The 24,993-nt window shown below is 40.3% G+C and overlaps 1 protein-coding gene across 1 annotated transcript in view; it reads right to left on the bottom strand.

Moving 5' to 3' along the window:
* Positions 1 to 24,993, bottom strand: part of KALRN (kalirin RhoGEF kinase) — a 513,637-nt gene that overhangs the window by 286,857 nt on the left and 201,787 nt on the right. Inside the window, exons 4-5 of the mRNA XM_065638225.1 lie at positions 20,639 to 20,831; positions 18,043 to 18,555 (exon numbers count right to left, since the gene is read on the bottom strand). Coding sequence (XP_065494297.1) covers positions 18,043 to 18,555; positions 20,639 to 20,831 — 706 coding nt within the window. The remainder of the gene's footprint in view (positions 1 to 18,042; positions 18,556 to 20,638; positions 20,832 to 24,993) is intronic.

The following is a 24,993-nucleotide window of genomic DNA, read 5'->3' as shown; positions in this document are numbered from 1 at the left end:
TGTTACTAGCAATATTTCCTGAAAGCTTTTAAGTTAAACTTGTTTTCCACATGAGAAACACTGACACTTCCTATGTTCCTGAAGTGAGTTTGCTTAATTAAAGCATACCATTAAGGATGTGAGCATGGCAATGTCCCAACGATTGCTATTTCACTCAACCCTGTGAGGATCGCCTCACTTTCAAAGGGCTTACTTGGGCTCCTGGAAAAATGTTAAACATCCTTTGATAAGTTAGTTTTCCTGTCAAACAAATGAGTTTTTAATACAGTAAATAGCAGAGTCTGGAGAACGTGCCATGTGAAATCAGCTTAAACTAGATACAGTGTCTCAGCTGAGATTGTCCATGTCATTATAACACTGATATAAGACACTGTATCAATGGATCTCATCCCATTCATGAAAAAAACTGCCCTAACAAACCTAGCCTAGTGATCACCATAAAATTAATTGGTCTTTAATTATTCCTTTGACTTACAGAATTCTTAATTGGTGCCATAATGACTACCAGTGAGTTAATTCTTAAGTCTGCTAATCATTCCTGCATTCACGAATTCACACTAAACAGGAGCACAGAATAAGTAAGATTGGACATTATGTCGCTTAAAATACATGAACTAACTGTCCTCAATGTCTCCCAGACTGGCATTTCTCCACATTACTGTAGATAATCTGGAGTCTAGTTAAGTAGTTAAGAGTTTTCCAATGACTGAGTAGCTGGGGGGAGGGGTTAAGCATACTTAACAGTATATAAACTTTCAATGTGATTATCTCTTGTAGTCCCTGTTTGAAACAATACATGAAGCAAAAAAAGTGCGTATGCTGAAGAATGTTAAGTGCAACATTTAATTAATAAAATTACTCTCTTACGAGGGAGTCAGAAGAACTAAAAATGATCCAAGGGTCCTCTGCCCGACACTCTGCTAAAGTCTATACCTATCATTAAAGATCATACACATACAAGTAACTATCATGTGTGGGGTCTTGAGGTCACTTCACTTGAGAGTTAAGGTGTCAGATCTTAGCTCCAAAGTCAGTCGTGCTGGGAACAATGAGTTCTTAACCTCATGTTTTGTCATCATAGTTGACGAGTTACTAGAAAATCCAGGTTAAGTGTTAGACCAAACAGCAGGTCTCAAGCTGGTCATGAATAAGTCCTATGGAGGGACAATGTGTCTCCACACTTTCCCTGGATTTGTAACATCTGGCAGGCTAGCATGCACAGGGCGAGAACAGCTGTTTGGGAACAGAGAAGAAACATGGATATGGAACAGCATGTATGCAGACTGTGTGCAGTCCAGCCCTACCTCAGATAGAATGAGATTTATAACATCATTTCAAATAATAACCTCTGCTCTCTGGCTTTTGTCAGAGTTTGATGAGGAGTACTAGCACTGGATCCTGAAACAGTGGTACAGAGCACAACAAGATGATGTTCCCATCACACAGCTGGCAACACACCCTATGCCAAGTGGTACCAAAGGGGGATTACAGCCCTCATGGTTTTGGCAGCAAGCGAATCGAATATATTTATTAATGGAATTGTTTATACATGTTAAAAATAATAAATCCTAAATCCATCTTACACTGTCCTAGGACTGGAATTAATTATGAACCTGCTTGTGGTAAATCATCTTCTCTGTAAATTCTGAGTCATAAATATCAAAACTGTACTGGAAAGTAAGGGCAGGATGGTAACCATTATAGCCACACCATCTTGAAGAACAATATGGGGTACATGTCAACAAAATGGTCCCAAAGGGACACTTAGGTCAAGTCCAATCCCTTTCATAAAGGGATGAATTTCCACCTGAAAACTAGTTAAGTGCCACAGCTCAGATCCTCCTATGAGAAGCAGTTCCAGAATCTTTTTGGTCCTATTGCTGAACTCTTCACATACTCTCTGACCTACATCGGACTCATGGCCAGTTTATACACATTTGCCCTTAGGTCAACACTGTCCTTTAAGTTAAAAAAGTTCTCCTCGCAGGTGTTTAACCTTTTCCAGTGTGGACATGTAGAGTTCATTGTCTCTTCTGATGTTGTTTTGCTAGAGTCCAGCTCTTTTATTTCTTCATAAGATACACAGCCTCTCTCTGCACTTGTTCTAGCTCATGGTTATCTTTCTACCCAAGCTAAGGTCCTAATAGGACTTTGTAGAATGTTTTTGCTGGAAATACTCCAACCGACGTCATCTAGAATCACTTGTGCAGTGCTTCTGTCATCAACTTCAGAAAAGAAAGTGCAAAAATGGGAGAGCAACAACTACTGAATCAACATCAGTACCTTCTGCATTACCTTGCTGTCTTTTCTCTTGGTAGCCTCCTCCATAAATATTGACAAAGACCAGTAGTGTTTACCAGATTTACTCTGACAAGCACGACTTGAATTATGTTCTGAATAAGAAGAGCAAATTCAAGGGCACTTAGGAAAGAAAGGGTTTTTTAATAAACTCCAGTCAGTCTCACATGTAATACACCAGGCATAAATCTATACATAAATGTATTCTCTCAATATGCCTCCATATGCTGCTAACAAAGATTAAAAAATGTTAATCTAAAAGAATATCTTGCTTGTAGTCGAATAGAGGGCAGATGACTAATTATATGCCAGATGAAATCCCTATTAGATCAGTGCTTTTCAATCTTTTCCAATTTGTGGACCCCATCATATTTTTCAAGGCAAGCACTATAGCAAATTAAAGTCTAAGGGCAACAAATCTGTTTTATCAAATACCTTTACCAGCTACTAAGGAACTTAATATCCATGATCCACAGGCTGGAAAACATTGGAGGCAAGCACGCATTGCTTGTTAAAGAGAGGTCCATATAAGAGTCCATGTGCATTTTGGATTTTCAAAGCTATCTAACCAGTGTTAAATTGACTAATCTACAACAACAAATGGAAAGTTCTACTCTGAGGGCATCTACAGCTAAGCATTTTCATATGTTTCCACAATATAAACAAAATAATAACACACGTAGAACAGTAACTGCCAGAGTCACTCTCTTGAGGTTCACCAAGTTTCCAACTACAAGGTCTATTCCTATGTCGTTAAGTGAGTTGAAGTATTCACAACAATTCAATTAAAGATGCATCAAGCTGTATTCTTTACATCTCTTTCAGTTGAATTTAGCCAGTATTTGAACAAAAACAAGATAGATTTGTCTCCAAACAAGAATTGTAACAATATTTTAATCGGAAACAGCTATACCTAAATCACCTGTACATCTGGAAAAGGCCAATGCCTCCACAAAGGAGCACATGAGAAGAGCCAACAGTCTAAAGCAAGGATGTCAAACTTATTTTCACCACGGGCCACATCAGCTTTCATGGTTGCTTTCAAAGGGCTGAATGTAATTTTAGGACTGTATAAACGTAGGAGTAGTTACAGAGCAGTATTCAGATTATTTTTGTGCAGATGTGGGCTAGTCAATCCCCGTGGTCATGAACCGCTTTCCCTTCCAATGCTTGACAGAAGTGCACAGTTACATGATGATCTTTTTCAGGAATGAAATTGTATGTTAACGAGATGTGTCAACTGTGAACTTCAGATCTACACAGATGTTGTGGTCATACCTAAATGCATCTTCAGTGAATGATTTCACATGCTGTTTGAAGACTGAACACCAAACTGAACTGAAAACCAAATACTTTTGCAGACATATTCTGTTTATCAGGACACAGAGTGGAGAGGACGTTACCCCATAGGAGCACAGTTGTGCTCCTAGATCAGGGGTGTGAAACTCATTTTCACTGGAGGCCACATCAGCCTGGTCTAAAGAATCAGGATATTTACCTGGAATACAGCAAAATCCCTCCACTCAAGCCCCTGAGCTACATTCAGCACAACAGATGGCTGATGCTGGCTGTCCAGACTAGTTGCTCCCTGGCTCTAAGGAGCCAGGAACAAAAACGCAGCCAGTAGGGCAAGGGCCTCATTAGTCAGGGCCTGTCCCACAGCCCCTGATAACGGCCAGGTTTAATGAAGAGACCATCAGACAGGTTGTGGTGACAAGTCCAAACTTAAGCTAGGAAGTCAATCAGCAAGTCAGAATCAGGTCCAGTGAGGGCAACCAGGCTCAGACACAGCCCCATGATCGCAGCACAGGTCCACAGGGGCACGGCAGGTCCCAAGTCATGCCACAAAGTCAACCAATGGCCGGGCAGAGGTCTGTAGAGCTGGAGGCTGATATCCCACAGCTGAGCTGAAGCAGGGCTTCTGGCCGATGGGCAGGGGCTGGGGAGGTCCCAGGTGGGGCTGGTCAGAGCCTCCAACACCCAGCAGTGCCCAAGGAGGCTTACATGAAGAGTCACTAGGAAAATGGCTGTTCTCAGACAAGTCTACTGGCCTCAGAATAAGTTCTGTACTTAAAGAAAACTTTGATAGCACATTTCATTTTTTTCACGAATCAACAAATTTGATGAAAACTGATGAAAACAGAAAAAAAAATCCCAATCTGCTATAATTCCCATCGCCGCTCTATAATACAGCCTTAATTAAATCAATGTACTTGTAGGTTTAAAATAGAACTCCAAGTACATCTAAACGTGTTGCTAAGCCAAGGCCTAAATACCAAGTTGTGTTTGGTTTTGTGTTTGTGTCTTGTTTACAGATGGTGACGGACAAGCCAACACTTCTGCCAGATCTTTCCCTTTCACATGTGTTCAGCATGATCCACAGCCAGGGTAAACTGGTTCCAATGAGGCGAATTTACACCAGCTGAAGATTCAGACCAACAGCTGTATTTGTGTAACCTCAATGCCGCATGAACACAGTTTTTCCATTATAAATATCTGTGTATATGATTCATAGCATACAGTAAGTTTAAGCTACAGCACATTAAATTATTCCAGACAATGGGCCCAACTGTCACCCCACTAGAAAATTAGCTAGATGTGTGACATGACAGATAGCTCTGTATTAATATCAGAGCACAACCTTCTAACATACACTGAATGTTCCTACTAAATGCAGGAGTAAGAGATCTGTGGTTTTTTCCTGACAAATATCAAGCCACAGCCATGCACAAAGTAAAGCATGTGATTCCTACAATGCTGAATAGAGAAGCAATAGTTTTACTGTTGAAGGTGGGAGAAATTACAGATACTGACCACATAAACATGACTAATGATATTGGGTGTATTTTACGCATCCACGTGTTCGCTTTGCTTTTTTGAAATATTGTACCTTTCCACCACACTTAGTGACATCCAACACTCAGACATTCCTGGAAAAGATTTTCTGTTCCTTAAAATGGAAATAACCTTTCCTGGGCAGAGATCATCTACATAGAACTGCTTGCTGTCTAAGTGCAAATTAATTCATTAGCTGGATAGGAAATGTAATACTAAAAGAGATAGACAACAGTCTCATGAACCGAAAATAGTGTAAATTATGAAAAGATCAGAGCGTGTGCCCAGGTAAGGGATCTTCCTCCCAGTTTTCAAAATCTGTGAGATACAATTTCATTCAGCTAAAAGTTCTGTTCAAGTTTGGTGACTTTATTATGGACCCTAGTTCTATTCCTGGCTTAATGTGTGACATTCCTGTGGCTCCAAATGTCTGCCATTAAAAACAAAAGAGCCAGGCAGATGTTTACTGCTTTGTATCGGAAGTGTGGCATTTCCCTTCCCAAAATCACCTGTGTCTGAGGTGCCACACCTTTTCAGCACCTGTGTAGGACATAAGTCACTCAGGATTTCGATGCCAAATCATATGGAGGGGCCTTGCAATACATGAAGGTTCAAGAAAACACTTCTGAATTAGTTTTCATAATATACATGATATGTAAGAAGAAAAGCCAGAGTGACTTGGTTTCAAATGACCCTGCTACTCTTGGAAATGATACACAAACCATGCTCCTGGTTTCGTCTCTTAAACCATCACCAGCTCCTGAGAAGGCAGCCTCTCAACTGCACACTCACTGTTATGTGTTCCCTATAAACACATATGAAGGCTAATTTAAGGTATACTTTAAAGACCCAAGCTCTGCCAAGTGTGGGCTTTTTAAAGCATTTCAGCCAGGCCAGGAAGACACTCATTTAGGAATAATCCCATAGCTACATCTGAAAGATGCTGCACAATAAGTCTGTGAACCTCACGCACAGTTTAATTACGCTATTTCCTGACAGCTAGGCTCTTATCACCTAACCTTGAGGACTAAAGCAATAAATTAAAAAAAAAAAACAAACAACGGCTTTTGTCTTATATGTGTGGGCCTCTTTCATCTCTTTTTCTAGATATGTGGGCTTTGCTGCCCATCAGAGCATTTGGGTCGTCTTGTCTTCATTAGTTAAAGCAGAACTTCATGGTTATGATATGCTATATTCATCCTTAAAAATTAGTTTTAAGTCTGTATTCAGATGCCAAAACACTTTCTCTTGCCATGCTGATCAGGGGAGCATTCCTGTGCCTCCCAGCAGTGCCAAGTTGGAAAAGCTGAAACGGCCTCAGAAGGCTCTCTATCAAAATTGGCAAGTGAAATAAAGAGGAAATTTGTGCAAATGCAAAATTATTCCATTGGAACATAATGCCTTCAATTATTTTTGGACACGTTCTAATGTTCATGGAGGAAGCAAGAGGAATAGTAACTGCATATCCAGTGTCAGCAGCAGGAAACTACAAATAGCACAGCACTCCCCGTTCCAGTTCCAGCTTCAGAGCTGTTTCCGACAGTCAGGAGCAGACGGACCATGAGGCAACTGCTGCCAGAGTCTGGAAATGTAATGCAGGAACTACGCCATCACTTGGTTAATGTTCTGCCCTCTTGCACTGAAAGGTCACAAGTGCGTTGGATGATCCAGCGCAAACGGGACAGAAAGTGGCCTCAGACTGCTGTAACTATGCTATAGGGCACACTTAGCATGAAGGAAATGCGTAAGTCTTCCTCATCCCTAGCTGCAGCAGTAGTAGCAAGGCATTGCTATTGTTTTTACATTCCCATCAAAAACATCAGATTCAATTCCAAGTGCTGTGGAGGTAACATATCTAGCTGCTTGCAAAAAAGAAGGCAGATTGGGCAGAACAGGGCAGAATGAATTACTAAAGAAACATGGAAAGCACCGGGATATCCATTTTACAGATCAGATCAGGACTCCACTACAGGACAGGCTTCCTGTGTGACATGATGCAAAGCTGTTAACCCTTGTGGTTTTTAAGTCCCAATTTTTAGCTTTGAACTTTGCATCCTTTGTACTTTTATTTTGCTGCTCCAAAGCCAATCCAGCTCAACAGCAATCAGTCTCTGGCAGATGATTGCCTTTCTCTGATGGACAGCTGTCCACATCTGAAAAATCAGCTGCTTTCAGAAGCTTCATACGTGTTACACTTTTGGAGACTGAAGTTGGGTCATGGAAGTGATATGGGAGGAAGTTTGTATCTCCAGAGCTGGCAAACCAACAACAGACTCACTTCAGCAGAAACAGAAACGTCAATGGCGGGCTCCAAAAGGAGTCCTGCCCCATTCCCCACAAGAAAAAAATGATTGTTCCAACAAGGGCAGGTGACATTCACCACTAGAATAACATCCACCATGAAAAGGATTTCTGATATATATTTATCCATTTCCCTGTACTGCCCTGCTCAGCAGGCAAGGCGATCCTGCGCTTCCTCAAACCAGATGGCAGAACTGAGTTTGTAGCTGCTTTCAATTGTAGGGGCAGCACAAAGCAGTTGGTGTGTGCTTGCGAATTTGTCCTGTTGTAATTAAATTTGTCCCCAAACTTTCTACTGGTGGATGGAAAGGTAGAACAGCAAATATTCACAATATTATTGGTACATATGGGAAGATCCCCTGTGGCCTTGACTGATAAATAAGAAAGTAGCAGGAGACAAGCTTGACACTGCGAAAAAACTGCAAGATCCTTTGGAACATCACTAAGAATGAAGACATTTTGATTTTACAATCCAATTAGCAGAAATGAGCTCTGTTTGTGCTTTGAGGGAAGTTAAAAACTTCTATAATGATCTCCTGGTCTTGCAAAAACCTGTTATTTCCTACAGATATCAAGAACAGGATCTTATTAAGTGTGATCAGCAGTGGTCAAAGTAATGAACAGTTCCTACAGAGCCCCCTGTGATTACATCCCGGTCCAGCAACTCCTCACTTTAGATTGGGGGCAGCAAATTGTGGATGGCATTAGCAACCTGTCAGAAGCCTTCTGCGTATTAAACCGAGCAGATGTCAGCCACCTACATCTTTAATTCAGAGCTATAGGCTGCAAAGACTGCAAGTCCCAGCATGCAGGTTCCTGAACTGAGAGACAGGCTATGCAGGATTCATCTTTCTGTCAAAGATGAAGGTTTCTTGCAAGTAACTTATCCTTACAGACGCTGAAGAGGATTTACCCCACAGTTCCCTAATAATTCTTTCATTTCCATGGCTAGGTGAGTGGGATTGCAGTTTTAGCTGCCACTCTCAGGGCCTTTCAAAACGGAAGGTGCTGATCCCCCTCTGAAACCTCTTTAGCATATGATATCTAAGCTCACAGCGTCACAAGGAACTGTCAACACACACTATGTGTACAACCGCCCCTTGTTATAACGTTTTTTTCTGTTTCTAGGCAAACTTCATTTTTTTTCTTTTTTTAAAAAAAAAAAGTCTGAGAACATGTAAACCCAGTAATTTGAGGAATCCAGGAGCCTAAGTCCTGTTTTGCTAACACTGAGCTTCGCAAAAAAAAAAAATCAGTAAAAATGCATTCATAACATCATACTGTTTATGCAACTGCATCAGAAAACCTCATAGTGGCTTATCGATGACAGAAAGCTCTGATGTGCTTCAAGACAAAGCAGAAGCAGTACTCAGTAGCAAGAATTCAATTATTTTAAAATGTAAAAAAACCACACACACATACACACAAAATCAAACACCACCATGATAGACAACACATTTGAATGAACACTGAAAATCAATGAAAAGCTGCTGTTACAATAGAGTTGTTGCTAAATGTTTTCAATTCTCACCTGTTTTATTTGAGCCTCCTTTATTCTGAGATGCGCAAAGTAATTAAATAGATTAAAGTTGGCATAGGTTCCTTTGGGGAAATAAACAGATTTTTAAGAATGGATATACAGTTTTTCCCTTTGACATGAATCTCCCGTGTTGGTCCTTTGTCCTTTATTGATGCTATTAGAAAGGTCTTAAACAAAATATCTTGAGTGAAGCAGAATATTCCCAGAATATACTAAGGCAACCCAAGTCACCTGTGGATATATATCTGTATTCAGTAGGAATGTTTCCATACCCTCACATCTCCAAGGGCATTTTTCAACTGCACATCTGCATTTCTTTGCTGGAAACAGCCAATACCTCAGCCAGATTCAGTACTTTACTGTGCTAGGTGCCATACAAACATACACTTAACTACTGTGTCTGCACCCAGTTCAGTCTCAATTTAAGATGCCTTTCCATAATATCTATATAATTATCTTTCCAACATTTTAAGATCTAATATTGTAAGAATTTGTCCACCAATTCAACAATTTAGGAACCTATCTGCACCCATTTTCTGTGTTCTGCCTGGTATTAGAAAACCTGTGTCAGAGCAAACACTTTATGTTGAACATGGGGTTTGTCCTCTCTGTTGTCATTTTAGATTCAGAGTGGGCTTAATTACAAGGATGACACAAGATGATGATCTTCTGTTCACATGCCATCTTATTTAGACTGGTAGCTGACTTTCCTTCCCAGCATTGGCATTCCAAGTCTGATTTTATTAACAGGGAAGAACAGTCGGCTAGCGAGAATCTCTATACCAAAAAAGGCACCATATGCCAAGGGAAACTTCAGATTATAAAAGAAAGCATTTTCACTGGCAGTATGAGAGAGTAGGTGCCAGATATGGAAACAAGGTTTCAAGAGAGAACAGACACTGTGTGCTCCACGCAGGAGTCCATATGCATGAGAAAAGACAGAGAAAAAGAAGCTACAGCAACTTAAAATACTTTGACTAAATGTTGCTCTTGAGCAATGTCTATTCACACAGACAGCTCTATTGCTTTCCAGATCCAGAAATATAGAGAACTGTACATTTCTTCTATAGCTTAAAAATAAAAACCAATTGTGTCACGAACATTTTCAAAGCCTATTTTTCTTATTTCAGGACTATTACAAGCTGTGGAAAATCAGGCTGCCCATAGTGTTGCAAATGTGTACTTAGAGAACTGGAATACGGAGGGGGCACCGGCACAGTCAGCTGGAAATAAGGTCCCATGTCTGTAAGTTGCCAACCCTGCCATCAGCAAGGCTGGGGCCAGAGACAGTATCTAGAGATGGTGGCTACACAGCTCCCGGATGTCGGGCTCCAACAGCGCTGGTTTGCAGAATATACGCCAGTGGGAACTCTTACAGAGACTGTGAGTCTTTCACTAATTTTATCAGAAGTTGAGATTCATTCATCTTTACAGGACCAGGCCTCTGTCTTCTGAGAAACAACTCAGGGAGATCTCGAGCACCAAAATGCAATCAGGTCAGGAGATGCAGCTAAAACTAGTCTGAAACTGAGCTATTTCGCCTGATGAAGAGAGAAGCAGCTGCTTTGGGCTGGGAGGGCTAGATATCAACAAGAAATTGATCTCTGGGAACTCTTCTTCTGGGACTATGGATAAGGGATTTCATTTGTACTTAGCAGTAAATTCTCAGTTACTCTTCTTACAAAGCTCTCTGCAAACACCTGCATGTTCACAAATAAAGATCCTGGTTCAGTGCCTTTCCCAGTCAGTATCTGTACCCCAAGGCCCCTGTCCTTCTTTGTGTGCACAGGCATGTGGGATGGGCTAAGGATGAAAGTAAAGCGCTTAAATGAGCCTCGCTTAGACCTTCCCTCAAATGTCTCTGCAGAGGACACTAAGCTTATTGACTCCTTTTATTGTGGAAGTCTTATGGAGCTTACCTCAGGTCTAACAACAACCCCCGTATTCAAAATCCCCAGGAAAGCTCCTTACTGCGATGCTCACTCACTGCGCTCTTGTGATAGCCATGGCGTAAGTACTTAGGTGGAAAATCCAGAGCATGCTGAGTTCTGTAGGCCAATGTGGCATTCGCGTAATTTAAACGAAATCTAAATCCTATGCAAAAATCCATGTCTAATCCATGCTTATTATGCCTGTGTGATTATTACTGTTAACTGTTAAATACCATTCATTCAGTAACAAACCCTTCCACAGTGAAACAGCACAGAGGGCATATATACTTCTCCTTGGTGCAATACACTATGGATGTGCTCTCATTATTAATCTTGACTCTGTTCTTTCTTCTCTCAATATGCTTTCTGCCTCCTCCCCAGTCCTAATTAACCACCTCCCCAGAACCCATTCGCCTGGTATTTATTTCACATATGACAGCTCCCACCATCACCTTCTCAGTACTTTCCTCCTTGGTTTCCCAGTCTCATTCCCTGGGACACATCCCCCTTACAGAAATTTCTAAGCCAACATTTCACATGAAATCTTGGAGGCAATTGCGTATATGGCACATAGAACAGATAAAAGAGAGCGAGTGCTTCCAACAGTGAAATAAGAGAGGGGAAATGGTGCTTCACTAAGTGGATTTTATCTCAGTCAGAGGAGTCTGTCCCAGGTGTTATGACTTTTAGCATTGTACAAATACTTAAGGGTTAATACGACATGTTGTAAATGGAAAATATCCATTGCTGCTTATGCATCACTTCCAGGGTCTTTTGACACTTCTAGAAGAAGAAAATGTAGGGGTGATGGAAAATGAAGAAGGAAGCAAAGATGTTGCTGATCTTTTTAATCTTTTCATGCTGCTTTTCCAGAAAGTCAGCTAAGACCATTTCTAGGAAATGCTTCCCCACACCACATCACTTCACTAAAGGAGCAGCTACAATTGCTTTACTTAATGGACTGTAATAAAATAAACTGTCTCCTATTAGCAAGAAGGATCATATCATCAGATTTGTAATGCATTTTATTACAGAACATACAGCATCCGAATTTTTAAGTGCAGTATAAAGGGAAGTAATGTATGAAACAGTTAAAGTGAATATGTGTCATACAATCACAAATGTGATGTAACACACAATCACAAATGCACTGATAGTTTCCCTTCTCTTAAACAGCAAGATATCAATGTTCCTTTCTTAAACCCATCTTTTTTCCCCCTAAACCACAGGGAATATTTCCACATTTTGCACTCCATTATTCCATCAAAGTTATCCTGCACATTTTTAGACAAAGAGTGTCTTGCACAACATTCCTTCTTTCTGATGAACATGAACCTTTTACAGGTGTAATACTCCAATAATAGTGTGAGCATGGTTCAAATACTCAAGATTATATACTTCTTGGATAATTTTCTCTTCCATTGACTTTGCTGTAGAGCTAGAGGTTCTCTGTATTTTTCTAGACTAACTGTATGGTGTTAAGTTACATTCAGAATCAAGAACTCCTGAATTTCATCTGACACTTCAGAATAAGCATAGAATCATAGAATCATTTAAGTTGAAGAAGAACTTTAAGATCTTCTAGTCCAACCTCTAACCTAACACTGCCAAGTCCACCAATAAACCATGTCCCTAAGCACCACATGTATGTATATTTTAAATACATCCAAGGATGGTGACTTAACCACTTCCCTGGGCAGCCTGTTCCAGTACCTGACAACCCTTTCTGTGAACAAATTTTTCCTAATATCCAATCTAAACCTCTCCTGGTGAAACTTGAGGGCATTTCCTCTTGTCCTGCCTCTTGTTACTCAAGAGAAGAGACCAGCATCCACACATTAAAGGGTATATTGTGCTCCTGCTGAAAATCAATGGGACTCTTCCCAATACTTTCGTTAGGAATGGGAATAGGACATTGGACAGGAGTCTAGCACAGCTGGTGTATCTGTGATTTTCCACCTTCAGAAACCAAATGTCTCATAATTTATTTCACTAAATGGGTCCCGAGTTTAATAGTGCCTGTCCAGTGGAATAACATATCGGTTGCCTTATTTAAGGAGACCAGACAGAGGCAGAGGCCTGAAGCAGCACTGTGTGTGAGAAGGGAAGGATGTGCAATGCAGTGAGCGCTTCTTGATGCCATTCTCACTGCCCACACCTGCACAGAGAGTGGGATGCAGGAGAATCGCTGCAGCTCTTATTCCACCCTATTTCCCCTCAACCCTTTTGAAAACATACTCCCCCCCTTCTCCAAACTTGCTTTTTATCATATGAACTTTGCATTGTTATCACATCCTTATCACTCTTGCACTCCCTGAAATCTTTCCATCATTCCAAGCTGGTCACTTCACCTGGGAAATGGGAGCAGCAGCTGCTGTGGGGCAGGAGCCATGTGCCTGCTGCCCCCGCTGCAGCCACCGCAGAGCAGCGGCACCACGGCAGCGACCAGCACAGCTTCCCACAGCCTGTTCCACAGGGAAAATCACAGGCAGGCCTGTGTTTTTCAAAGGGAAGCTTCAGTACGGATGAGGCGGATGATTTTGACTGCAAGCCCTGTACTTCACCGCTCCTTGAAGAGTAGATGTGGCCTGTGGTTTGCTGCTAGATTTTCTACAAAGTTGGCCATATCCAAATAAAATGTTTCTCCCACCACAAACTTCCAGTGAAATTCTCTCATGGCATTTTCTAGCTACATTGCCATATTTTGGAGTTTGCCTTTGTGTTGTGGACTCTGTAGAAAGTCAGGAAGGAAAAGGGGAGGTGAGGACAGAGACAACAAGCAAGGTCTCCTCTGCCTCTCGTTAGAGGCTGACCCCAATGATGTTACAGCAGCTGGCTCTTTCTTTGCTCTGGTGTTCCAAGTTTGCAAGAGAGATCATTGTTTCAGTCCGGCTGATGACTGTAGTGTTTATACTTAATGTGGACAATGCTGATTACATCACGATAACTGTTTTTCATTCACATACATGCCATAGTAGTAAAACTGATATGGAACCAACCCAGAATGATGGGGAAACTCCTACAAAAGTCAAGTTGGGTGCCAGTTGCGAATGATTCCTGGAAGAGCTGGGAAGTGCAGAGTGGGAGAATAGCTTTTGTCTGTTTTTTTGGTATTTATTCAAGTGCAAAACATGTGGACTCTTGCCTGAATTCTTCTCCCTGTCCAGATTTCAACCAATTAACATTTCTCAGATAGTTCTAATAGTTGGATCTATGCTGATTGTGCATTTTTTGTTTTAAACAATACTCAGTTTAGACAGGACTATATTTTTTATGTTACTAATGGCTAGAAGTATTTTCCCTGTTACCCAGTAAAAATACAGTGAAGGCTAGTTTTAGTTTCAAAATTATATATATACATGTGTACATACATATGTATACTGGTTGGTGAGGAATGAATTTATTGAGCAGTGAGGGTCAGGGCTACACCGATGGCTGAAATGTGTTATTTATCAGTAAATCATCCCAGCCAGCACTGCACAGCATGTGAGCTTCCTCCCACCCCTCTGCCAAAGCTCCCCACGGCTGACCCACCTCCAACCTTCAGCTTCAAGGAACTTCCAGTCTCCATCTGGGAATTCAATCTCACTGCACTGTTGGTGCCTATGCGATAGCCCAGCTTTTCCTCTCCCTTGATCCCAACGCAGCAAAATAAAATCTAAAAGGCCTGACTTGGAGATGAAGTTTCTCCGCAGAGAGCTCTGCTCTCTCCCACTGATTTGAGTGGGAGAAGCCCAGGGTGTGACTGCCTCTCCCTCCTTTTATTTTGCCAGTAATATGAGTTGCTAAACACACAACTACGCAGGCCTTCTGTAAGTTTTAATACCTGTAATTTGAATCATTCTTGTGTCCAGCCAGTGACTGTCATTTATAAATATTCCAATAGAGGGGATCTCTGAAGGAAAAAAATGAATTTATTTGCTTTGAACATCTGGTATTTTAATACCAAGGGGTCCAAAATTAACCTACCTTAAAATGCTGTGTGTTTTTACTTCTTGTGTACGCCTTTTTTTTTTCTCTCCCATCTTTAAGAACTTTTTAGGCAATGAGGACACATGAAATTTTTAAAACCAGAAATGTCCGGAAAATGGAAAGTCCTAGTCCATTTTCTCCTTAATAGAACAGCTTTCCTGAAATATCACCCAATGAGTACACAGAGATATTTTAAAAGGCCCTGAAACCTTATTTATATTCAGAATTTTATGTTGGAGTTTGAGCTTTCACAGAGTATTAGAGTTGTCATTTGATTAGCACTAAATGACATATCCAGGTTATAGGGAAAGAGCTGTGCCTCCCCCCAGGAGATGAAGACCATCCTGGCTTTGCTACTGTACCTAATTGAAGAGGGTAAAGTTCAACTGAGCAAATGGAGGTACCAGGAAACTTTAAAATTCAATACACAGACACACTGTGGTAGATATTTATACAGTGGAGACAGTGCTCAGACTGGATTTAGCGCTGAACATTTTACAAGACAAGTACTTTCCAGCCTGGGATGGTCAGACTACTTCAAAGAGATCTGCAAAAGGCAGCTAAGGAGAATAAGCACATCCATATTTTACATCAGTCTACATGTGAGGAATGTGAAGTAAAAGGGTCTGCAGCCTTCCCTGGAAGAATTTTAGGAGTCACAAACTGAAAAGATTAAATACATTGATTTGAGAATATAAACCAACAAAATATTTTCTATTCTTTGGGAAAATGTAATAGCAAGCAGAGATACTCTGAGAAGCCAAAGCAAGACTGTGTGTTTTGTTTAGTGAGGTAGGCGAATAAGAGCTATCAAGAAGATTAAAATGCCGGTTTTGTCAATCAGGAATTGCTCAAGACCGGCAGCGTTAAAAAGGCAGGAGTCACATTCTCACTGCTTCTTCCTTCACCTCGAATGTTTCATTTGGCTCTTGACTTGCCTTAACCTTATTGTTAAAAACCTCAGAATAGCTCATGCCAAAGAACATAGTTGTCACAGTGCTCAGACATGCATCACACCATCTTTTTTTGCCTGATCAGGAGGTAAAAAGGAAAAATATATTGGAAACTTCCTACAACACTACAGAACGATGCTTGGCAACAAGAACTCAGACAATGACTTCATCAGAGAGCCTTTCACCTTATAACATCAATAATAATAATAATAATAATTGCTAAATAATAATAATTTGCTAGTAATATTAGCAAATAATAATAATAAAGAAAATTAAAAATTATGTTAGTAAGCAGTGGTCATCTGAATAATCCCAAAGAAACTGAAAATCCAAACTGAAGTACTGACTGAAAAACAGCCACCACTGGGAGGGACAGCAGTGAGTGACCTCCTTACAGCATGTGCCATACAAAGAAAAGGGAGAAGAAGAAAAAATGGTAGCGTTTGAAAGAAAAACTCTGCTCTTATGCATTCTTGAGTGATGCTGCAGTGACACTCATTTTAGAAGGACTCATATGAATTCAAGGTTTTCTCAATAGGAGGATTGATTATACAATGATGGAGCCTTTTCAGTCCTAGCATCCCTTAGAGATATTTAGTACATGCACTGAAAACCAATGTCGTGTGTCTTGCTCTACACTACTGAAGATTATATTTGTTTCAGCAATGTGTTTCTCAATGCAGTTTCAAAAATAACAAAAAAAACAATCTTCAGTGAGATCCCCCTGCAGATGAGGTCTGCATTTTTTTTGCTGTTCCAAGCAGACACATTAGTGAAACAACTGGATCATATGGTAAGTGGAGAAAATTCAGAGGCTGGTGCTTTTGATGGATATGCAGGCTAGATAAACATAAGAGTCCGAGAGCTCAGTACCTCCCACTGAGAATACTCTGCTTCTGTAGCCTAGAAATGTGCAGCAAAGACTTCTCATGAAACCACCTAACATGATGGCAAGCACTTCTGTGTTAAGAGAGCAAGACTGACAAGACTTTAGCACAACACAGTTTTCTAAAATAAATTCATCAAAATCAGTCCCTGCATATGCTTCCAGAGGCAAACAGCAGATGAATACTAGAAGTAGTAAGAAGCCTGCTTTTTGTGTGTTACTGAAATTTGTAGCTGGTGAGACCTGCTTAGGGAACTCTGTTTGGTTTTTAGCCAGTCTTTTTAACAAACATGACAGGCTGCTATGAAGCCCCAGGCTCCTGAATGAGAATCATCTGAAGAGGCAGGGAAGGGGATTTAACTCCGCAGTGGTAACTCACACCTGTGCAACTGCAGCTGCCTAAAGCCACGTTACTTACCAGGGCTTCTGCCGCCCTGCATTCTTTTGTATACTGTAGTTCATTCTGAGACACTCTATGTACTTTTCAGGCTGATATGCTGCGTTACAAAATGTCTAAGAAATATGAAATTGCCATGCAGTCTCTATGGAATAATTTAACGTTAAGTATTTCTCAAATAAGGTCTTATGCTGATGAGCAGGAATCTTGGCCACTGGCTCGTTGTCAGGTATGAATTCAAACGCTGTCCTGATGTGTGTTTAATGCAAAACAGCCACAGTGAGTTTTGCGTGCTGCCCTCATTTCAGAATACTTTCTCTTGGTCTGTTTATATGTTTAACCCAAACACAGTCTCAGATCTCATGCTGTGGGAACGAAGTGGCCGTGTCCTTGCTACAAAGTTCCATTACTAAAGATTTTACCAGTTGCAAATCCTATTGTGATTTCCTAGGAAAGGGAAACTGAAAATCTTATTTGAGATAATAATTAGGAGAATTTAAACTACAAATTTCCCACAGACTCACAAGAGGTGCAAACAATAATCATAGTGAATCAAACTCTAAAATCATTCTTATTTAGGTATTGTGACGTGTAGATAAATACATTCATAAGCTTAGTAAAAGAAACTTGAAAGAAAAGCCTGATTCTTGTGCTAGTGTCTACCAAATGTACCCACTGTGACACAAGAAAGTAGATTAATTTTCATCAAAAGTGACACAGACAAGTTATTCTTGGACATCATTATGCCTGCTACATCCAACTATTAGTTCAGTGAATTTGGTTTCCGAGTCATATGAAGTACATCTGCTGGCAACATGAGACTTACACCTGTGATGAACTTCTCATGTCGTTAACTATAGAAAAAATGGTCACAGTGTCCTTGTGACAAAGTCTTGGTTAAAGTGTGAAAGGAACAGGTTATTTCCTACCTTCTCAGCATCTTGCTCAAAAAGCCGGAGTTGAAAGCACTGGTCCAGTTTCAACTTGCGGACATGCCACATCTGATGCAAGTGTTGCCGGGTAGAATGCAGCTTGTCTAAAAGGCTGGTGATCTTTGGCACGAGACTTTGAAAATCTGCACTTCCAGGAATGCAGTTCCTACCAGAAAAACCATCACTGCATCTTATGCATTGTAACAACCTCTGACCCTCACGATCCAGTTCTTCCACAGGAGCTTTAATTACTTTTTTCTTAAGCTGTGTGTGCTCATCAATCAGCCTTCTTGAGCCTTCAACATCAACTGGAAACTCCTTCCTAGCCAACATTTCCTGGAGATCCTCCAGCCTTGAGAGTAAATGGATGGCACTGTTGAAAAACTCTTCCAAGGAGACACGCAACTCTATCCATTCATCGTGGTTGTAATCCAAGGATCCTTCAAACTCATCTGTCAGTTGAGAAGGATCTACGAGTTTTGCCAGGCCTTCCACGGATACCATACTTGTCTAAGAGAGGGAAAATTAGAGTATTTGAATCAGTGACTGTCTAACCAGAAATAACAGTGCAATCCATAAATAGCATGAAGGGATTATTTTTCTCATGAATGCATAACTGAAGGAGTGTTCTAAAAGATGCTGAGGACTATGTTTAATTTTGATGAATTAGTTGGATTGAAAACTTTTCTATTAATGGCACTGATTTATTTATTTATTAAAATACATGGTATTTACTGGAATAATATCTATCTTTTCCAGATGGCCTACCAAAAGCTTATAATGCTTCTGCCTTAGATAACTTTAATCCAGATGGACACCGATGGCTTCTTTCTGCAGGTGTTGAATTCCAGACATGATTGTTCACTAAACAGGTATTTGATATTACAGGGATTCTGCTACTTGTGTTACACTCAGGGTAATTAGTGGTTATACAGCAGCAAAAGCTTTAGGCATGTGGACTGAAGCAGGTATTGTTACCTGCCAAAACACGGAATATGCTGTGTTTTTACTCCAGATTATTCCAGTTGCCTTTTGCCACAGGCAGATCTCTGATATTCATGATCTCTAAGGTAATTAAGCCAAAATCGATCTAAAAGTGAAATGTCATTAGAGTATTAACAATTAGAATTTCTTGTTAATAGAAAGTACTGCTCATTAATCATACACGATCAATGACAGATAGTTTTAATTCATTCAGATTCAGTAATGTCAGTGATAAAGAAACACACTGGCTGCCCAGAAAGGAGATTACAGTTTAAGGACACAAAAACTGATGGCTGTTCCTATTTATTTTAGATTTTTTTTTTCCTGAAATATGAGCATAGGGTTTCATATTTTACTAGAGATTTTCAGTGCTGTCATGTTAACACCCATGTTGGCAGCAGTTAAAAGCCTGTGATTTTTATCAGTGACTGCACATCTATCCCCTAAAGATCAGGCCACTAAAGAATGTCAGAGTTTGTGCTCTTCAGAAGTGGAGGCACCCAATAATCACAGCAATCTCGTAAAAATCATCTACAAAGAAAAATACCTCAAGTCCATTATCCTGATTTATGTCCAAAATAGCAGGCTGCCCGCTGGTTTTTCTTCCAATTAGTATACATCTAAAACTATCAGGTATTCTGCAATGTATTAAAATTGGGATTGTATTGAACTTACGTTCCGCAGAAAGATTATTTTAAAACTTCTTCTCAATGTTCCTTGCTTTGGGGAAGGGGAAGGACAAACAATGGGAAGCTAAGTATGCAGCTTCAGGGAGATTTCAAATTTCTAAACCTCTTGACCCAGACACTGACCCCTTGAAGATAATTCAATTTAGAGTTTAACTGCCTGTCAAGAAAAGACTTCTCTTTATGGCTAATACCTGGGCATTCCCCCTGCAGTATGTCAAGCTAATGTAAGCACTGCTCTTCTCATGAAAATAATTTGACAAGATGGTATAGCAGAAAGGCTTTTCATTTGATGACTTCTGCAGCTAATTTCTTTGCTCATATTTGTTTCTTTAAGGAGTTGTTGAAATTCCTATGAAAACAACCTTAGCTAGGCAGGTAGGTAGCAAGATAAAGTAACTGTCTTTCGGGCATCACCCATGTTTTAAAAATAATTTTAAAAGGCATTGCCCACTATTTAAACTCTTTCAGCAGGAGAAAGAAAATAATTTTGAAGGCAACTCTGAATTAATGCTAACTAAGCTGCCTGGTTCATTCTTCAGAGTGACAGGAAGCTTTGGAGTCCACATACATCAACCAAACATCTTTGTGTGACAATCTGTGGGTGTGCTTCTTTCTCTGGACTGTGACACAATCATTCTGCTAGAGCCTCACAACACAAAACCCAGATCATTACCCTCCACTAAGGGTCATATACTGCCCTGGAACATGCATAATGCTTCCATTAAGCTCAAAAGCAGAATCAAAGAGAAACAAAGGAAGGATTGAATGCAACGCCAGCAAAAATTAGATACCACAAAAAAACCCTCACCAATGTGGACTTTTTTTCTCTCAATCACAGGTCTTGGGACTTTTTTTCTTAGCTGAGGAAAATTTCTTACTAGAGATAATGCTTTACCATACATCTCTCATGTAGCTCTCACCTCAAAGATGAACTTGGAACTGCCGAAGTTTGTCTTCTGCTTCTGCCAGAAATTATCAGGTTTTATAATCAGGGCAACATGAATCTCAGCAGGAAATGCTTCTTGAAGGGTCTTTAGGAGAGGCTTGATCAAATCCCATTTGGATCCCCGCATATCGATAATAACAGTGAATCCTCGTTTACAAACATCTTCACTGTAGGAATAAAAGCATGTCAAGATAATTACAATTGTGGACAGCCACTCTGAGACTTAACTTTTGTTGCTAGTGTTCAGTGCTTCAGAGCAAAGCAAGGAATGATATACTTCAAAATAAAAAGCAAAAGATAGAATAGCATAAAGGCTATATGAATTTTACTATAAATTAATTTACATGAAATTCAAGTGTGTTTATTAGAGTTTAATCTCTAGTATCCCAAATACATATAATTCAAATTTTCACTGAAAACATACATGCTTTCACACAATCGAAAACAGAATAAAAATGTATCTGTGTAGAAGCCATTTATGTGTACATACAAGGGATTCTGCTTTCAAGACATTGAATTCAAACCATAGCGAAAGCCAAAAAGCGGGTCCTGTGCCTTAACATTGATGGCCACTCGTAAACTTGTATGCCTTCATTTTGAGAGGCCACTTTAAGAGCTTTTAAAAAAGTGTCATTTCCAGAAAAGAGCCCGGCAATCATTCCCTGAAAGGAAGGTCCTTGTGACACAGCATGTGCACTGTTAAAATTGGGGCCTTTTCCCCTCCTGATTGATCTTACAAATGTTGCAGGATCTTTGTCAATCTGCAGTCACGCTTTTCTGCCGGGCCGTGCTCCTCCAGTCTCAAAAGTTCAAGACAGTTATCTGGCCTGGTTATTGGCAGAGCATGGGGCCCAAAAGTGCCAGACCATTAGCTTGCAAATACATCTTCCCTTTTTCCTCAGAAGAAGAGAGGAGAAATAATAAAAGGACACGTTAATTCAAGTAAAATCTGGGCAGCTTTTGGCACAGCTTTTCCAGGGGTGTAGTATTGCTCCTCAGAAAAAGGAGTATGGCTCAAAAGTGTTATCCTCCATCTGCAGCATCCAACATTTGATGTGATTTGAGAAGGTTCTGTCTCTCTGACTGACCGGCTAATATATCTGCCATGCATGGCATTGAACTCTTGAGAACTATGGTGTCTGCTTTAGGCCTCAAGCACTTGCACAAAATGTGAAATTATCTATCCTCGGTAATATTGTTAGTTTGGCAAATTAGTAAAATTCATTAGTGATATACTAAAACTGCCAGAATGGTCTGCCTGCTGATCTAATATATACATATTTTGAAAACAGAAAGAACAGTTGAGAAAGAAGAGAAACATGGCAGAACATTAACATCTTTTACATAACTAATGCAACAGTGAGGTACAGAACAAGAAATCCTCTTTAATATATGAATAAAGCACCCCTGACCTTTCTGCAAATTGGCCATCACCGTAAGTAGGATCAATATTGTAGATACACAGGCATATGTAAGACAATTTGAAATAGCAGGTGTTGATATCATTTGAATGAATCCAAAATATGCCAAGGACAGATACTATTAAACATGGTTATAATTCAGAAATTGTAAGACTCTGTTTAGCCTCCACACTCTCGGTGGATGACTTTCACTATACTCTACCTCTTTAAATCCTTAAAGCACTGGCTCAGCTAATAAGATCCAGCTCCTACATATATCACTGAAAACAACTCTATAAAGCTTACAACTAGGTTTCTGGGCTGGAACAAGAGCGGTGGTGTCCTTCGTAGGAGGCACACTAGATTAATATATGCAACAAAAATAAAAGTCCTTGGTGACCTTACCAGTATCTAGAAAGGCTTGTGCACAGATGGGCCACCACATGGAAAAGGGGATTTTGCCATGTTAAGAGAGTTTGTTAACTTGAACAGTCTACACTTAGTGTCAGGAAGCAGCAAAGCCAACAAGCTTGGTCCTGTGCTTTAGCATAATTAGCACATCCAGAGCACACTGCATATAACACTCAGTGCAAAGAAAAACTAAGGAGACCAGGCACTTCCAAACGCTGTCAGGAGTATAGATCTTTTTATTCTCCTTTTACCTACTGCTGAAAGGTCAGACATCTGATCCTTCCACAACTAATGCCAAAAAAGGCTGTAAAAGAAGCTTTGTTGGTGGTGCTACTACCTCTTGCCCTTTGGAACGAGAGCCGAGACAAAGAATCAAATCAGAAAGAGATGAACAGAAGGGGCTTTGTGTTTTGTTTTTTCTTCTTGCAAAGCTTCATGGGGTCTTCAGTAACTTCTGCCAAGTAACCAGTCCCTGTTATACTGAAATGACTTTTCCAAGGACTGATTTTTCTTCAAACACTTGATAAAGAGATCCAGGAGCCATATGGCACATGGAGAGCCCCAAGAGCAGACACCGTAATAGGTGAGTACAACCTGTCTTTTCTTAACTAACTAACTAAAATAAATAACCCCACACTGCAACCACAGTAAGGCATAACTAATATTAACTTCATTCCATCTCCCTGTGGCTGCTGTCAACCTGATGACTTACCATATCTGATCTAAAACAATAATTTAATACTTACCGATGAACAACAGAAAACCTGTTTCAGCAAGCAGAACAGGAATGTCCTGAGGGACTGAAGTCTTCCATTTCTGAACCTGAACTAAAGTCTGAGACCCAAACAGCCCCAAAATCAGACTCTACTCCCAACTTCAGAGTGTAGGCAGTGTGATATCATCTTAACACCCACAATTGCATACCACCATGACTGGAAGTTCAGCTTGTAGTAAGACATGCTCCAGATAGGGAAGCAAGAGATGTAACTATTGGCTGGATCTTGTGTTTAATGAACATGTACAGCCTCCCTGGACTTTGGAGTTGTAGAGAAGCAGTGGAGGGAGCACATGATACTGCTGTCCTTTCCTGTCAGCACATCACGTCTAAGCGTGCATGTGCGAAAAAACACTCCACAACACCCTAAATCCCTACTTTCAGGTTTGTGGAGACTTCACAGTGTGTTTTCAGTGGAAGAAGAACAAGTAAGGGCTCCCAGCTTTTTCTAGTGGACATAGGAGAACAGCCGCAGCCCCTGCGGGACAGGCTGGGATGTCAGCCTGTTGGTAGGGGTCAGGATGCTTCCTGATTCTTATACGCATGGTACGTACTTCTCATTTTGAGCAAATCCAACTCTGTTTCAAGAACCCGCTCACAGTCTTGCAGAAGTGGCTCTGCTTGCAATTTTTTTTCTTCAGTGAGATGAATGGTACTAACCTGTAACAAGACCTGTGGGTCTGTTGTCTGTTTTACAGAATTTTATCTCCCTGGCACAGTGATAATTCCACAGGCCCTTCTCTGACTCTTCACACAAAATTAGCATCTGATTTCTACACCCTCTTGTGCTAAACTATTATTTAATGGTGTTTAAACTGTTGCAAGCCAGAAAGCTGTCTGCTTGTTATTTCTACTTTCAGTTGCCGAGCATGCTGTGGAGAAGACTGCCTTTGAGAGCACTTATACTATATGAGCAGGCAGACGGATACTAATCAGATACTAATACCACAGAGAAAGAAGAGGGAGATAAGAAAATTATTTAGATTGTAAGCTCTTCAGGGCAGGGACAATCTGCCATACTGTGTTTGTATAAGGAGCCTGCCTTGGTGAAGGACTCCAGGTACCTATAGCCATACTACAGTCTTCAGCTTTCTAGGATGAATTCCAAAAAGTTACTCTTCATGATACTATGGAAGCAAACCCAAAGAATTAAAAACAATGAGTAATAACAGTCTGCAAAACCACAGCTAAACATATATATGAAAGTACAAAAAGCTTACATGAATCTGGGGAGACCTCATAGACAGTTTAGTTAAAAAACCAACCAACCAACCAACCCTTTAAAAGACTGAAACTTAGGTTGCAATATCCAAATATTTACAGCTATTGATAGGGTCCTAAAAAAGTTGGCCTTGTGTAGCCATAAGGAAGCATCCGTAAACCCTGGTGAGTCAGAGCAACCTGTGAACGTTTGTCATCTTTGACAGTCAGTCGTTTTTCTTCAGTTACCTCATGTACTGAGGAAATGACCCTAAGTTCCTTTTGAGTAGTCTTCCCATGCTCATTAAATTTATTGTTTAAAAGCAACAACTCAAACCCTTCCCAGTTTAGCAATTGATCGGAAAAAGCATCAGTAGCAATCAAGCTTCCTCCACACTGTCCAAGCAAGACCTGCCTTATCCCTGGCTCCTAAGATGCTACATCAATCCACCTAACTATTATGCACAAATAGTCATTTTAGGATGGCAATTAATGTTGATTGTGGTGCTTAATTTTTTCTAGTATTGATGTTTAACTAGAAAC

The sequence above is a fragment of the Caloenas nicobarica genome, chromosome 6 (genome assembly GCF_036013445.1).
Source record: "Caloenas nicobarica isolate bCalNic1 chromosome 6, bCalNic1.hap1, whole genome shotgun sequence".
Classification (NCBI taxonomy): Eukaryota; Metazoa; Chordata; class Aves; order Columbiformes; family Columbidae; genus Caloenas; species Caloenas nicobarica.
The sequence above is the reverse complement of the archived record's forward strand: the minus strand, read 5'-3'. Positions and strand labels throughout refer to the sequence as shown.